Source organism: Emydura macquarii, unplaced genomic scaffold (assembly GCF_026122565.2).
Source record: "Emydura macquarii macquarii isolate MOO-44397 ecotype Brisbane River unplaced genomic scaffold, CSIRO-AGI_Emac_v2 contig_1043, whole genome shotgun sequence".
Lineage (NCBI taxonomy): Eukaryota > Metazoa > Chordata > Testudines > Chelidae > Emydura > Emydura macquarii.
This window is the reverse complement of record NW_027131180.1, coordinates 10,012,007-10,029,686: the sequence shown is the minus strand read 5'-3', so window position 1 is coordinate 10,029,686 and position 17,680 is coordinate 10,012,007. Positions and strand designations below refer to the sequence as shown.

Genomic DNA, 17,680 nt, shown 5'->3' with positions numbered 1-17,680 from the left:
ATTTCACCATTTCCATCTAGTAATGGACCAGTACCATTTTTTAAATTCTTTTTGTTCCTAATATATTTTTTTAAAACACCTTATTGTCCTTAAGTTTGTTGGTATAAATTTCCCCTTATGTCTCTTGGCTTCCCTTATCAATTTTCTACAATACTTAACTTTTGATTTATGTTATTACTATCAACTTCCCCTTTCTTCCATTTGTTGTTTATTATATTTTTCATTTTTACAACTACCTTCATTTCTACTCTAAACCAGGTTGTTTTTTTAACCAGCATGGCCTTCTTCCTCAATTGTGGGATTATGACTTTTGGGGTATCTACTAAGGTGTTCTTAAATGATTCCCAATTATCATTCATATTTTTTATAATTAAATTCTTCCTTCCAGCTGATTTAGTTCATAATTATTTTCAGCTTTATGAAACTGGCCCTGTTAAAGCAACTACCCACAATAACATCAAATACACACACCCCTCATTCATCACCCGCACAAACCAACACAAATCTTCTAGAATTGTCACTCATCCATGTGTCACTCAGAAGCGTAGGATGTCTGTGACTCAGTGTGAAGCAATGAAACTACCTATGAGTATGGTTGAGAGCTCTTTTTGTTTAGCATATCAGCAGGTTCAATCATAGAGGCCCTACGAGAGCTGGGTGGAATGTTGGTTCTCAAAAGTTCTGTGGCAGTTGGAATGTGAGAATTGATCAGAGAAGAAGGGAATAACAGCTGTGTGGGATAACAGAGCTGGTTGTGCCTCCAGCCAAGGGGCAGCTCTATGCACAAACTTTGGGGAGCATGTACAAACAGCAACATTGCTCACTACAGCGCATCGCATGGAAACAAGATACTCCATTTTTGGCTTTTTTACACACAACTTTACAAATTACCTTGCAGCTACTAGTGCATAGATAAGTGTCTGTGTGAGATGGACTCTCTCTGTCCCCACCAGCCTCCTGCTCTAGAAGTGGAATCCAGCTGCTTGTTCCATTCAGCCATTGCAATTGGTTTGCACTGGTTGGAATTTTTGTGGCTCTCTCTGCAAAGGAAAGGGCTAGAGGCCTTTTTTAACGAAAATTATGTCACCTTCATGAAACCCCAAATCAGCTCTGAACGGTAGACTTGCCTCAGTTTGTCAGTGTGGTCATCCTATTTCCTTCGTCTTTCTTCTCCACATATTGAGCTAGTTCATTCAGTGTTCTCTCCTCGGCTGGGTATGCTGGCATCAAAAAATGAGTTTCAACCTGCAGCAATGTATAATTCTAGAATTCAGAATTCTGAACTATGATATTAGTTTTATTGTGTTCATATTTAAAATATTGATTTGGAAGTGTTACATGTAGCTATTACTATTACTATTAGTATTACTCCAAATATTAAAAATCTAAATGTTGGGGGAAGGAAAGAGCTGAAATATTAATAAATCATGAATATTATCTGCATAAAATGGAACAATAAAATGGCATATATACACACACAAAATATATTATTTTATTTGTTGCTTCAGAATCTTAAACTAAGTTGCAATAAAAGGGCCTTTTCAAAGGAAGGGTGGCACACCAACTGATACTTTTTCTAAAACAGAGAAACACAGTTTATAATACAAATATACACAGACCTTTTACCTTCAGCTATCTTGAATTCTTGTGAAAAGAACAGAAATAATCCCCAAAGCCATTTGGAAGAGCCAATTTATGGATGCATTTATTTTTAATTTAGTATCCTTATTGGGGCATTAAACTGTACACTGGACTCCACTTTTAAGGTAAAGGAAAGGATTGCAGTTTTGAGTAAATGGAGCTTTGATGAATGACTGAATAAATTGTGGATTTTTAAAAAAAATTGCTAATGAACAACTGAAATAATAGGTTTATATCATGTTCTTTTTGTTTACATATACTTTAGCTGTAAGACATAAATTAGTTAAATATTTATCCCTTATTCAGCTATAAATAGAATTGTTGTCTTTTCCAACATAGTTTAATATGTTCTCTTATTTTATTAAATCCTGAATGAGATAATTGGCTGTAATCTCTCTCTGATGTTTAAATTCAAGGAAAAACTTGCTGAAGAGAGTGACAGCTGTTATGTGATATTTCACAAAAATTAGGATTGAATATATTTAAATAACTTCATAATAAAGGTAACTATAAGTAACTATTACTTTAATGGCTTAGATATACCTGAAATTAAAAAAAAATAGCATTCTGGACAATTGGGGTTGGGATATTTGAGTTTAACTGTGTTCACATAAGTGTCATTATACATTCACTTATCTGTCTGGCTTTATTTACTATCAGATAAAAGTAAATCACTTATTTGATGGCAACTCAGCTCTGTTAATAATGTAATTTCTTCATGTTGTTTTGGGGCCTGGTTCTCCACTGCCTCCCACTCTGGATGTTCATTTGCATTTTTGCAAAGTGAATGTAAAATGCTGCCACCGCTAAAACTGAATGGAAAATTTTGATCTCGTAGTATTTTTACCTGCTTTGTACTCAGTTTGTACAGGTAGGTATAAATGATGACTCAAGGTGCTGGACGCTTGGAGAATCAGGCCCCTTTTTCCTCTCATTTTACAAAATCGTTAGTTATATAATACTGTGGACTGTCAAAAGTCTTTCACAGGGGTACCATGTTAACTGTTAGAATAGTCTTCCAATTTTTGTTTAACTCTGGTATTTCATAGTTCTTATATTATGAACAATCATGAGGATACTGAACATAAATTTTGTGGGCTTGGAAAAACAGAGGGATATATTTGCAGATACTGTAAGACAGCACTGCTTCCATGATCTAATTGCGATGATTGCATACTAAATATTAGAGCAACAAGAGCAGCCCTGCTCTTTCTTAATTACAACATAGACTGTATTCCTAACACAACCTATGTAAGTAAAGCATCTAGTTATGTTAATGAACATGAAGGGCTAGTAACAGTGTATGGAGTCAGGCTATAATAAAAGAAGTGTTCTTAAAGCTTTTCTGCACAGCTCTATCGTTGTACCGTAGTCCTATCCCCTCTTCATTTGTGGGCTTTCTTGAGAAAAAAACACCAATCTTACCAAATTACTTCATACTATATTTTATGTAATGATCATGTGTGCTTCATGCAACAAAATAAGAATTCATCTTATTTTCATTCAAAACTTAAGTTGGAATTTGAACACTGATATTAAAAAGTAAAAGGCAACTCTATTAGCCTACTGTACCATCAACTCCCATTTTACTGATTTTTGTTTTTAAAAAAGTTACACATTCTACTGGAATTGGGATTATACAGTATTTATATTGTTTGTCTGTATTTTTCTGTGTTATTTAGAATTATACAAATTAAATAAGAGCACCAATTCAATGGTCTGGGTACCATTGACAAACTCCTAAAAATAAAATTCATACATAAAAAGACTCTAGGAAAAAGTGAATTTAGTATTATTTAAAGGTGGTAGACTGACTAACAGAGAGTGACTAAGATGAAAGTGACAATTTTATGGTTTTAACCCCTGAATGACTGCATAGTTCATAGAGGTCCTCTCTTACTAAGTTGTTTATCTTCTCTCAAGGTTGTGGCCTTGAATGTCAGAGAGACTTGCAAATCTGCAATTTAGTTTTCCTTCTATTAATGGATAAGACAACACTGGACTGACACATCAGATGATTCATCTTTTGATCTTTTGAGAGCAGTTGTCTTTGAGTAATTTCTTATCTTATTCTCCCTGTATGAAGTGTTGCAATACAGATACTAAGCATTTCAGACTGATAGGTCAAATAATTCAGAAAAGGTAATTATAATGATTCTTCCTGATATTAATACTATTTTGGATATGTTTATTTTTATTGCACTCACTTTAATATTCCTGTCTATTTTTGAATGTTATGCAAACTTCAGCTGTGGAATTTGTTAGAGACAGGATGGGACACCATGCTAAAAGAGGCTTCATGGAAGAAGAGAGAACTAGGAGTTGGGATGCTTGGGTTTTATACCGATGTCTGCTACACGTTTGCTTTGTGACCCTGGACAAACAACTTATATCTCCAATCCTTATTTTTTTTATCTGTAAAATGGGTATAATAATATCTACCTTTCTAAAACACTGACATTTTTGTACATTTTTTGGGGGACAAGGACTATCCTATTGTTGTGTGTATGTATAAGTGCTTAGCACAGTGAGGCCATGGTCCTTGATTGGTGGCTTCTACATGCTACCACAATATAAATAATTTAAAACATTTTTGGATGAAAATATTATTAGGATGGAACTTTGGCGACAACTTAATTGATGTTTCTGCCTGTCAGTGCTGAAAGCAACTGACCCAAAAGCATTCCCAGCTGGTTTGTCTAACATGTACACTTACAAATTTTAACTTTCTCATCAAGTTTCAGTCCAAAGTAGTAGCAAGAAATGATTCTTATCAAAATCTTAAATAACTGAATTTTGTTCCAGACTAACACTCTATAATCCTGTTCACATTCTGATTGTTCTTGGATACATAATACAAGATTTAAAACAAAGTGCTAACTAAAGCTGTGAGAGTCCAGTAGAGAGTAAGATACTGAGTGAATCAAGTGCTTTAAAAAACTTTATTCAGAATGTGCGTCATTATTGTACTTGCTGAGTCAGTTAGGCATCTGAGCAGCAGAGCAAACAATTTACTGAATAGAGTGGGAGAAAAAAAGTGTAATTGATGTCTGTGGTATGTTTATGGTTGTCAAGGTTTCTGATATAAGAGATAATTTTGTTGTGAGCATTGTTTGGAAATTAGGCCTCTGAAGGAATGAATAGCTGAAAGAGACAGGTAAAAGTGCTTACAAAGATAAATGAGTAGAAGCGGTTCATTGATGGTAGATGGCTGGTATTTGAATTTGTAGGATATATGGCAGAAGTTGATGAGCGTATCAGTGAGTTTCATAGTAATTGTATTAGGGCATGTTACAGTGGCCTCTGGGAAGTCCTGCAAGTGGTCCCTTACCTCAGTTTCCCTTTTGATTCCTCAAATAAACTTAGAACATCCTCTGGAGCATATCACTTGCCCTTTCATGGGGTCGATTTATTACCAAAGGCTCCATTTCCATAAATCAGAATCTTCCCAGCACAATCCAAAAAGTATATTAATCTCAACAGTCCAACATCAAGTACAGCTTTGGTGTATCTCACCATGCCTCAGCTCAGCTCTCAGGAATGGCTCTGGTGTCTCTCACCATGCTTCAGTTCATCCCCTCTAGCTGGAGTGTGTTTCATCCTGTTTCATTCACAGGAACGGTGTCACCTCTTGTGTAGAGACATCAGGGGGCTCACCCCTCCATTTTCATTTCCCAACTTTCAGCCCTTTCTGGCTTTCCGGCTTCAGGTCTTCAGCTCAAAGAGCTAGCGGGCATCTCCCTCTGCTGCTTTTAGTCTTCAGCTCTTCAACCCTCTCTAACCATGGCTTTCTGACCTGTGGCTATTTGTAGGTGCCTGCCTTCACCAGTCTGATCTGGCTCCACTGTTCAACCAGGGAACCGCTACTTTCTTCAGGGGTTTCCCTCCCCTGAAGCTCTTAGCTGAGCTCTGCTCTTCCTCTGAGCTCTCTTTACACTCAGGAGTCTGGGCTCTCTTCCTTTCTAGACACTGGGATCTTAATTCTCCCTCTAAGATCTCCCTCAGGATTCTGAATTCTCCTTTATATCTCTTGGGGCAGCCTGAGTTTCCTCATTACAGCAAACTAGAGCCCACCTGAACTGGAATGGGAGAGCTGAGCCCAGTTTTATTTAAACTACAGGATGTTATAGAAGATGAGGCTGATGGAAGACTGAGTGAGTAGATAACAGTTAAGTGCAACTTTAAAAGTAAATTTAAAATTAGAGGATAAATAGAGGACATGCCAATTTCAGGTGGCATTTGATCCACCATCCACTGAGGATAAGGACAGATCTTAAATAGTTGGCTTGAACACTTAGGTGAATGAAAGACAGTCACAGGGAGGGAGTTAAGCAGTAGAACACCACTTTATTAATTTAGTGCTCCCACCCCATTTTATCTGCTCACCCCCCTCTCACATGCCAGCATTTAATTGGGTCCTGTGTAGGATTTCACGACTTATACCATGTAACCAGTAACTTGGGATGAGTCCTCTTTAGCTGAGCCCCTCAGACTCAGCATACTTCTGAATCTTCTTGCCCTTGCCCTACCCCTTATGAGGAGAGTGGAGTGTACCATAGTTCAGTGTTTCTCAACCTTTTAAGTAGCAAGTACCCCCTAACTTCTGAAAATTTTAATAAGAACCCCAACACTCAATTTTCCATAGGATTTTATATTTACAGACTCATGTGAGCCATATGTTGGAAGAAGGACTGAGAATATAAGGCCGTGATACAATGGATGTCAGATCTAGTGTGGGTAGGGTTACCACCTTTACAATAGGGGTGTACAACTCAAGAATGTACCTGGGCTAAAGGTGATGTTGGCCAAAGCTAGGAGGCTCTGAGCGGCATGCCAAAGCTGGGGAATATAAAACACCGCACCAAATTTTTTGCCATAGATTTGAGAGGAGGAAGGGGTGAGAGAGAGAGACAGGAAAAGAGGGTAACTGGTAAAATCTGGGGCTGTCCTAGTTGTCAATTGACAAGGTTTCTGGGCACTGGACTTTGAGCCAGGGAGAGGAGCTGCCACCTGGGCTAGTTGCAGGTGGCTGTCGCCTGGCTGCCAGCCCAGGAGGTGGGTGACTGCTACCCAATCCGAGCTGGGGCAGAGGAGGCTTCCGTGCCAGCTGGACCCAGGGATATGGGCAGGTGGCTGCTGCCCATTTCAAGCCGGGGCACTGGAGGCTGTCCCTCAGCTTGGAGCTGGGGCGCAGGTGGCTGCCACCCAGCTGCGAGCTCAGCTCGCAAGATGCAGGAGGCTGTCACCGGGCTCTCACCTGGGAGCTGGGACCCGGAAGGAAGCAGGGGGCTATTGCCCACCTTCCCCAGAAGCTGGGGGCTGCCGCCCACCTCCCAGCTCAGAGCTGGGGCCTGGCAGGAAGTGTGGGCAGCTGCCGCCCATCTCCCCCAAGAACTGGTGGCTGCTGCCTGCCTCCCAGCTGGGACCGGGTGGGAAGCAGGTGGCTGCAGTCCAGCTTCCTGGGACTGTGGCAGCTGCCGCCCGCCTCCCAGCTGGGAGCTGTGACTGGGCGGGAAGCAGGTGGCTGCTCCCGTCTTCCTCAGAAGTGAGGGGCTGCTGCACACCTCCCAGCTGGGAGCTGGAACCAGGTGGGAAGCGGGCTGCTACCATCTGGCTTTCCCAGAAGTCAGCAGCTGCCACCCGCCTCCTCTTCACTCTATTTTTCCCTGGGTACCCACTGCCTGTGTCTCGCATACCCCCAGGGGTACGTGTACCACAGGTTGAGAAACTATGCCATAGTGGACCTCAGTCTGCAAGACTTCAGGTCTCCCTTTCTCCTTACAGGTAATCAGTCTACCAGCCACACTCCGGGTCTCATTTATCTCTGGGAGTTGGTCTTTTAGCCTTTATTTGCACTGGCTACTGGCCACAAGTTTCAACTAATTAAACATTCCTATACAACCTCCCAACTGTAAAATTCCTATTTTTACTCTTTTAAACCTAAATTGTGCTTCCATCATGCTGCAAGGAAGGTGGAAAGTCCTCTGGATCCCTGCCAATTTGTCGCAATAGGAAAAAATTCCTTCCTGATACCAAAACAGTCAATTGATCAGACCCATGGCATCCTGGAAAGGGAGGTCATTATACCTCAAACATAGGGAGGGGAGGGCAGGACATCAGTAGTGGCAAGATTGGCCCCCAGATACTTGGGAAGGCTTTAAATTAAGGGAGCTTGTGAAAGCCAATCAATCTCCTCCAGCTGGCCAATAGGAGGCAGAGAAGTCCCTCTTCCTCTCTAAGGTACACTCCCATTTGCATAGTGAAGCACAAAGAGGGTAACAATTCTAGCATGTCTGAGTATGAGCTCTTCCTGCTCATCTCCACTTCCGAAGAACTGGCCATCTAGTCCAACCCCTGCTCAAAGCATGACTAAACTCAACTAAATCATCCCAGCCAGGGCTTTGTCAAGCCGCAGCTTAAAAACCTCTAAAGATGGAGATTCCACCACCTCCCTAGGTGACCCATTCCAGTGCTTCACCACGCTCCTAGTGAAAAACTTTTCCTAATATCCAACATAGACCTCCCCCACTGCAACTTGAGACCACTGCTCCTTGTTCTGTTGTCTACTACCTTTGAGAATAGCCTAGCTCCATCCTCCCTGGAACCGCCTTTCAGCTAGTTAAAGGCTGCTAACAAATCCCTCCTCATTTTTCTCATTTGCAGACTAAACAAGCCTAGTTCCCTCGGCCTCTCCTCATAAGTCCTGTGACCCACCCCCCTAATCATTTTGTTTGCCCTCCGCTGGACTCTCTCCAACTTTTCCACATCCTTTTTGTAGTGGGGGACCCAAAACTGGACACAATACTCCAAATGCGGCCTCTCCAATGCGAAATAGAGGGGATTAATCATTTCCCTCGATCTGCTGGCAATGCTCCTACTAACACAGCCCAATTAACCTTCTTGACAACCAGGGCACACTGCTGACTCATATCCAGCTTCTTATCCACTGTAACCCCCAGGTCCTTTTCTGCAGAACTGCTGCCTAGCCCATCTGACCCCATCTGTAGCAGTTCATGGGATTCTTCCGTCCTAAGTGCAGGACTCTGCACTTGTACTTGTTGAACCTCATCAGATTTCTTTTGGCCCAATCCTCCAATTTGTCTAGGTCACTCTGTATCCTATCCCTATCTTCCAGGGTATCTACCACTCCCCCTAGCTTAGTGTCAGCTGCAAACTTGCTGAGGGTGCAATCTACCCCATCCTCCAGATCATTAATGATCACTGAAAAAGAATCATTTGATTAAGCATAGATTCAAGCAAGGAAAACTTTAAAGATAAAATGGTGGGATTTTAAAAGTGAGTGTGTGCACATATGTGCATGTGCATGCCCATAAGGACAGGATGCTAATTGTCATGCATAAGGGTTGAACCCTTCCAGTGCCCTGGGGCGTAAAAGTTGCCTTGAAAGAGATGGGGCAGGAAAAGAAGGTTGTAGGGCTATAGCCCTGCCAGATAAACCCCTCCTCATTGGCCAAGAATGCCAGAGGAGTAGCGGCACCATCCTAAATGATAATTCAGCGTGCATACTCACCCTGTACACCGTGGGAATTTGGAAGGAATTGTGTCCATTTGAAATATGTTATTGAAAATAATCCATAATAGATTATTGGAAATCAAAGATATTTCCTTAAAGAAAGATTGATTTAAATGTATAACTCACAGTTTTCAAAACCTGGTTGTCAAAGTTATGCTCCTGAATCCATTGTTTGGACCTAAATAAAAGTAGCCTTACTTTTGAAGGCACTGAATATCTGCTAATCCTGTTGGCTTCAGTAGGATAGTACCAAGTACACTGAATATGTAAATAAAATTTACAATGTCTGATTCACTATTTGCATAATAGAAGAAGTGTGGTTAGCCTTCAATTTCTTTGCATTTGTTACTTTGTGGCACAACCTAAACATTATTTAAATAATGTGAATGTTGACAGAGTAAAAATGTAAAAAATCTCTGAGTAAAAAAACACATAATTCATGTTTTTATGGCTTTCAAAGTTCTATTCTCAGTGGCTTTTCAAATTTTCATTACTACTGATCACCAGAATTATGTAGCTTGCTTTTCTACCTGTCCTCATTGTAAATAGCGTCACATTCTTGGATTGATCTGACAAGGATTATATGAACACAAATGCTATACAGAAGAATAATGGAAAGACTAATCAATGGCTCTAGTGACAAAAGCCAGAAGCAAGATAACTAGCAATATAACCCTAGACTTGTTGTTTTCTTCAGAAAATATAAACAAAGCTTATGTACTAGAAAGGAAAAGCTAACTATTGGGAGGCAAAAATTGATCCAAGCTGCTAATGATTTTACTATTGCAACAATAACCTTTGCTGAATATGAAAAGTCTTCTATCTGGGTGCTTGAAAAGCTGGGTTCAATCATCATTGAAATAATTAACAGAGCTGGAAGAAATACCATCGAGCCTTTCTGACTGGAATATTGGTTTAGCTCAAAACCCATCTAAAAAAACCTATTTCATCATTTTACTATATAATTTATTAAGTATTTATACAGTGCCATAATTCTGCAGTACATTTTACAGAGATTTTAAAAGAGGCTCTGATGCTCCCTTCAAAATCTTAGTCTGTATCAAACAAACATAAACAACAGATAGAGGAAATGATGAGGGGTAAAAATAATTAAAGACCCTGGGTAAAATCTTGACCCCATTGAAGTCAACGTCAAAACTCCCATTGACTTAAGTGCAGCCAGGATTTGTCTCAGTGTGAGACACTTATATTTCATTTATAAGATTTGAGCACTGGGGCAGAAGTGGAGAGCAATGGAAGAAGAACTGTAGGATTTCGCCCATACAACGATTTAAAATTGAGGAAAGAAGAGTTTGAACTTTATACAGAGCTAGTGAAAGGACTGCAGGAGAAATGTAAAGTGGTTAAATGAATGGGAAAGAGAAAAAAATATCTGTGTGTGGGGAAATACTAGAGAAACCCACCACATTTAACATTTAACTTCAAATAGGGGAACTACACAAAAATGATGAAGCTAGTCAAATGGTAATTAAAAGGGCAGTTATAAGAGTGAAATGACTGTAAACTGAATGGAAACTTTAAAAACACCACAGTAGAGGCTCAAATTATAAGTATACCTCAAATAAAAAAAATAGTAAGAAGACCAAACAAATTCCACCATGGCTAAATAGCAGAGTAAAAGAGATGGTCTGAGACAAAAAGACATCTTAATAATTGGAAGTCAAATCCTACTGAGGAAAATAGAAAGGTATATAAATTCTGGCAAGTCAAGTGTAAAAGTATAATTAGGTAGAATTTGAAGAGCAACTGACAAAAGACACAAAAACTAACAATAATTTATTTGAAAGTATATCAGAAGTAGGAACCTGCCAAACAATCAATAAGGCTACTGTACGATTGAGGTGCTCAAGGAGCCATCCAGGAAGCCAAGGCCATTGCAGACAAATGAATGCTTTGCATTGGTCTTCACTGCAGAGGATATGAGGGAGATTCCTACACCTGAGCCATTCTTTTTTGGTGACAAATCTCAGAAACTGTCCCAGACTGAGGTGTCAATAGAGGTGGTTTTGGAACATATTGATAAATTGAACAGTAATAAGTCACCAAGACAAGATTGTGTATTCACCCAAGAGCTCTGAAGGAACTCAAACATGAAAGTGCAGAACTAGTAACTCTGCTATGTAATCTATTGTTTGAATCAGCCTCTGTACTGGAGCATAGTTACTGTGACACCAATTTTTAAAAAAGGATCCAGAGGTGATCCTGACAATTACAGGCTGGTAAAGCCTAACTTCAGTACCAGGCAAATTGGTTGAAACTATAGTAAAGAAGATAATTATCAGTGAATACTATGATTTGTTGGGGGAAGAGTCAACAAGGCTTTTGTAAAGGAAAATCATGCCTCACCAATCCGTTAGAATTCTTTGGGGAAGTCAACAAATAGGTGGACAAGGGTGATTCAGTGGATATAGTGTAGTTGGACTTTCTGGAAGCCTTTTACAAGGTCCCTCATCAAAGGCTCTAAACAAAGTAGGCAGTCATGGAATCAGAGGGAATGTCCTCCCATCATTCAGTAACTGTTAAAAGGTAAGAACAAAGGGTAGAAATGAATGGTAAGTTTTTACAGTGGAGAGAGGTACATAGCAGGTTCCCTAAGGATTAGTACTGGGACCAGCATGGTTAAATATATGCACAAATGATCTGGAAAAAGGGGTGAACAGTGAGATGTCATAGTTTGCAAATGATACAAAATCACTTAAGATAGTTAAGTCTGAAGCTGACTGCGAGGAATTACAAAGTATCACAAAACTGGGTATCTGGACAACAAAATGGCAGATGTAATTCAATGTTGATAAATGTAATGTAATGTACATTGGAAAACATAGTCTCAAATATATCAAAAAGTGATGGGGTCTAAAGTAGCTGATATCACTCAAGAAAGAAATCTTGGAGTTGTGGATAGTTCTCTGAAAACACCTGCTCACTGTGCAATGGTAATCAAAAAAGGTAACAGAATGTTTGGAGCCATTAGGAAAGGCATAGATAAGAACATAGAAAATATCATAATGCCACTATATAAATTCCTGGTACACCCACATCTTGAATACGGCGTGCAGTCCTGGTTGTTATATTAGAATTGCATTAGAATTGCAAAAGTACAGAGAAGGGCAACAAAAATTATTAGAGTATGGAGCAGCTTCTATATGAGGAGAGATTAAAAAGACTGGGACTTTTCAGCTTGGAAAAGAGATGACTATGGGGACAAATGATAAAAGTATATAAAATCAGGAATGGTGTGGAGAAAGTGAATAAGAAAGTGTTATTTACCCCTTCACATAATACAAGAACCAGGAGTCACCCAATTAAATAAATAGGCATCAGGTTTAAAACAAATATAAGGAAGTGCTTCTTCACACAACAGAGTCAACCTGTGGAACTCATTGCCAGGGAATGTTTTGAAGGCCAAAAGTGTAACTGGGTTAAAAAAAGAATGAGATAAGTTAATGGAGGATAGGTCCATCAATGGCTATTAGCCAAGAAGGGCAGTGATGCAACCCCATGGTCTGGATGTCCGTATGCTTCAGACTGCCAGAAGCTGGCGCAGTATAGTAGGGGATGGATCATTTGATAAATTGCCCTGTTCTGTTCATTTCTTCTGAAACATCTGGCACCAGCTGTTGTCGGAAGATCACAAACTGAGCTAAATGGACTGTTGGTCTGACCCAATATATCTCTTCGTATGTTCATACATTATGAGCTGATAAAAGGTGATTTAGTTTGGCAAGGGGAAAGAGAGGGAGCCTAGGGAGAAAATGTACAGAAGTTCAGGCAGAAGAAAACCATGACATGTGGAACCACACTTTCTGGAGTCTGTCTACCATATCTCGGTATTTCTAACATTGTAACGACCAATGTACCTCAGTTACTATGACCATGTTGGCAGTCTGGCTCCCAGCAACAGTGCAATGGAAAGCAAGAGCAGATTTTAGAATAGTTAGAGGGAAAATCAAGGAGTTTTGTAAATTTAAAATAAAAGTTTGAATTTCCAAATCCATTATGAGCACTAGACTTCATTTTTCAATGAATCTTGGCTGTGAGTAGACTTTGCAATATGGTCACTATGAGCTTGTACTTTTGTAACAAGAATTATGGTCTGCAAAGTTAATATCGATGTAAAAAATCTTCTATTTCAGTTCTTATTAAAAGAATTGCCTTTCCATCTAAGTTATAGACATAGAACATCAAAAACATACTACTGGTTATTTTTACATAATATATAAGTTGCCAGAATGAATATTATTAACCCAACACTGTTTAATATGTCCCTTAGTGAATTTAGTAGTATCAGATGTTCTTTACACCTATTTTTGTTCTCAGCGAAATTATGCAAAATACTGGGGGCCCAATTCCTTACTTAAGTAGTCCCGTTGACTGACTTAATGAGTTAATGCTATGTAACTTAATTAGTGGCTCCAGAATATATAGCTGTTGCTTTCTGTATGTGCCACTAATTCTTGTATTGTGCATATTCTTTCCACCTTACAGTCAACCAAAGACTGTGTGGAAGGGCTAGGTTTTATACCTCCTTTGAAAAGCACTTTGAGATCTAATAATGAAAAGTGCTATATAAAAATAGATATTGTTATTATAATTATTATTACTTAGAGTATTTTTTGTACCTTATGTTACTTTTCAAAGCTATTAGAAAGGATGTGTTTTTTATTTTATTTTGGAAGTGGAGTTAGATTACACACACACACAAATCAAATATATCTTCTAGGTGACTTCAGATCTTCCAATGGTGGCTGGTACTCCAAACCTTACTGTAGAAGCTGATGACACAGCTGCATACACTGTGAATGTATCTTCATGGAAACGAGGAATATTTAAAGGTAAAGTGTAGAGTTAAATACAAAAGTTCAGTTTTTATATAATTATTTTTTATAATAATAATTAACAAGTACAAAACTATAAACTCTCTCTCCAAAAACCCTACTTAAGTTAGCTTGAATAGAATAATCTAAATAAGTCCATATCCTGTGTCTGTACTGTGTACTGTATACTGATCAAGAGAATACACTTTCCTCAGCCTGTGTACCTTGTTGAATGAGACAAGGGTTTCTATAGAGCCTTGTCTCATGGTATATATGCCACTGAATATTTTATGTGCAGGGAACACATTTTCAATGTAATAGAAAAATGTATGCCTCAGGATCATGATGTTTGGCCATGTAAAGGCAATTCATTCCTTTCTATGCATTTTTGGACTAAATTACTCACTTGCATTTCAATGGCATGGCTCTTCTGAATATTCAGCTGTAATTACTGAAATACTGACATTATTCAACTCTTGTACTTACACAATGTGTGGTTTGAAAGGTTTATTACTTGGCACATTAAAACAACAGTTCTTTAAGGAGATGTGGATATATTCCTTCCATTGAGAAGGGTGCCACCTTTGCCTAGTACTGAAAAACATGTCCACTGGGATTTTCACAAAAGCCATCTCATGGCACCAAATATTCAGCATCGCAAATTATATAAGGGACATGAGGCAGACCACCTCTGTTTCTTCTTCTCTACAGTTACAAGTGAAGAAACATCAGCCATTTGTCTGGCTAGTCAGGCTAGCATTTTTTACTTATCAACTATATATACGTGTAGGTTTCTTGTTATTTTTAAGAAAACTATTTTCCTGCTAAATTTAAACGTATTGCTCCCATCTGTGTCGATGCTAGCGTAATGTTCAATAAAAGCTGGAAAATGGCTGAACCATTTTTGCTCCAACTTTCCAGAAATACTCACTTCAGGCAGGAACCAGGTCTGGAAAATTTTAGTCCAATATTTGGCATTTTCAAAAAGCTAATGGTGACTGAAGTCAACGAGTTTCAATGGAACTGCTTGTGCAACTTTAACTGTAATTGTTGCTAGTTCTCCAGTTATAACTGATGTATTTGGGACTGATCATTTTAATTTTATTTATCATTGTTTTTTTGTTTGGAGCCTAAGGGCCACACCTTGCAAAGACTTAGCATGTGTGTAATTTTAGTCACAAGAGTAGTCCCACTGAAGTTTGACTAGAATGAGACCATTCAATGACCTAGTTACCCACATGCTTAAGTGTTTGCAGGATTGGAGCCTAATTTTCCAAAGACAGTTGAACAAATGTAGACATAATAACATTACTGACACAAAAGAATTAAAAGCAGAGTCTGGTCTTGTCCTATAATCTAAGACACCAATCTTCTGAGTTATAAAAGACGGAATGAGCCATTGCTCTTCAGTCTGTTTTTTTTTTCTTTCTGTTTCAAGGGCAGGGTAGAAATAGAGTGTGCTAGTAATCCTTTGCATTGAAACACAATGGCTTAATTACTTCTTTGGTAACTGGGAAGTGTCCTGTTTCATGCTGATAAAGACTTGGATGTCTAAAATTAATTTTACTGTCAATTGATTTAGTATCAGTATGTACTGAATACTAGTATTTTATGGTAATACACCAACACTGTTGATTGTTTACGTTACCTGCAGAAGAACAGAGAGAGCCAAATTCCCATTTTTTCCTTTGGAAAGGGATTTTTCTTTAGAAGAATAAATGACAATTATTATGAAAAGTGGATCTGACTTTAGTGTTAATCAACTAAGTAGCAACAGTTGTAGATAACATTAAAATGCTGTAGTAATGAATAGTTCTTTTCTGAATATAGTTTGAAAAGCATAGTTACAGAAGTGAGACTGTAAATAGAAATTTCTCTTTCCAGTTTTGGCAACACAGATTCACTGCTTCCTCTGGGTGTGCACACTCCTATGATGCCATTTCACAACCCATTGTGAAGTAATAGTAATGACTGTTGGGGCTTTATGCATGATCCTAGCAGATCTGAATGTTTGAAATGAGTTATGTAATGAACTAAGATACTACAATGAGAGCACTATTAAAAAGCCCATGAGGAAATTAATAATTCTGGGTTCAGTGCAGAGTTTGGATAATGTGCTTTTATGTCATTTTTTTATGTAATTTTAAAATATATTTTGCAATTTATACATGACATGAAGCACTTCTTATGATATAAACTGCTATACTGAGCAAAAGGAGTTGTTTTCTTTTATACTCAAACATCATTTTTGTGAGAGTACTTTGTTAGACATGAAATTACAATGACAAAATTATATTTTTTGTGTTTTCCAGGTTCCTATTTTAATGTTATTGTGCTAAAAAGGGACACAGTTTTAAAGTCAGTCCTTTCAGACTTTGATCTTTCTTAAAAGATCTCTTTGTAAACATTCTAAGATTGGGCTAAGATTGTATACTCTAATTAATTTCAGTCATAGACTTGCCTTAATGTAGAAATAAGACTTAATAACTAGTTCATACAATGTTCTGGCTCCAGAGATCCATTCCTAAATAATAGATTAACTTTGTTTAGATTTTATAAAATGATTTCCAAATATTCTTTTCTAAAGTATTAAATAGTTATAGTTGTGTTGCACAGAATGATTAACGGTGTTTTCATTAAAGTTCCCCTTAAAGTGTGTTTTCCTTCCCTGCAAAAAAGGTTGCAGAAGGGCCAAGAATACTATTGGGAACACATCCAACCCTGATATTTGAAGATTCTCTGTGCAAAGATGCTGTTGTTTGATCTGCTCATTTTTTCTCAGGGCCTTCCAGAAACTGATAGAGGCTATTGCTGCTCCAGAGTGGTTGGAGACATTTTTCCTCACCAGAATGGCTGTGCCAAGCAGTATAGATTGCGGTTCAGCATACCCTAAAGTGTTGTGTTAGTGGACATTCACCACTGATTACATTTCCTTTAGTCCACTCTGGGTTCCCCTTAGTAGATACAGCAGGCAGCTTCATTTCCATCTCCCATGTTGCACACTGTCTCAATTTATTGGTGAAGGAGTTTTGTGAAGGCACTGTCACAGTGACAAAAGCCCTGACAACAGAATAGGCCAAAAGATCGGAATCCATTTCCTCTAGTCTTTCACTATATCTCACTCTCTGACCTTCAGTTGGACATTAACTTCCCTATCACAGGCTGCAGTAGAAGATTGGTCTAGAATTCTACACTTCAGTCTTTGGATGAGCTTGATGAGTGGCACACACCATACTGTGTATCTTAACTGAGTGGAACTGCGGACTGTATGTTTGACATCTCTATGCTATAGTCACCAACATATGTAGCTACTTTTCCATGGGGAATATGGAGTGACTTGCCTTCATTAAAACAAACACCTGCTTCAGCCCAATAAACAAATGTTATAACACATGCCTACTAATAGCAAAAGGAAAGAAAAGCATATGGAGGAGGAGGAAGAGAGGACATAGATTGTTCGAACATTAATAACAAATATGTGCTCCATGTGGAAATCTGCCATTGATTATCTTTATTTACATGCTGAACACATGCTGCGTTTATTCTGGAGATCGCTCTGTTTCTGTTAGATTATAAGTAAAAAGCCAAAAAGAGAGAGTGATTTTGCTAGCATTGGCACTTGGGAGACTAACCATACAGAAAACAGACTAGCTGAAGTATTGCCAGTTCA

At 38.6% G+C, this 17,680-nt stretch overlaps 1 protein-coding gene across 1 annotated transcript in view; it reads left to right on the top strand.

Moving 5' to 3' along the window:
* LOC137150973 (cilia- and flagella-associated protein 47-like) overlaps positions 1–17,680 on the top strand; it is a 286,880-nt gene that overhangs the window by 62,530 nt on the left and 206,670 nt on the right. Inside the window, exon 5 of the mRNA XM_067545102.1 lies at positions 13,917–14,028. Coding sequence (XP_067401203.1) covers positions 13,917–14,028 — 112 coding nt within the window. The remainder of the gene's footprint in view (positions 1–13,916; positions 14,029–17,680) is intronic.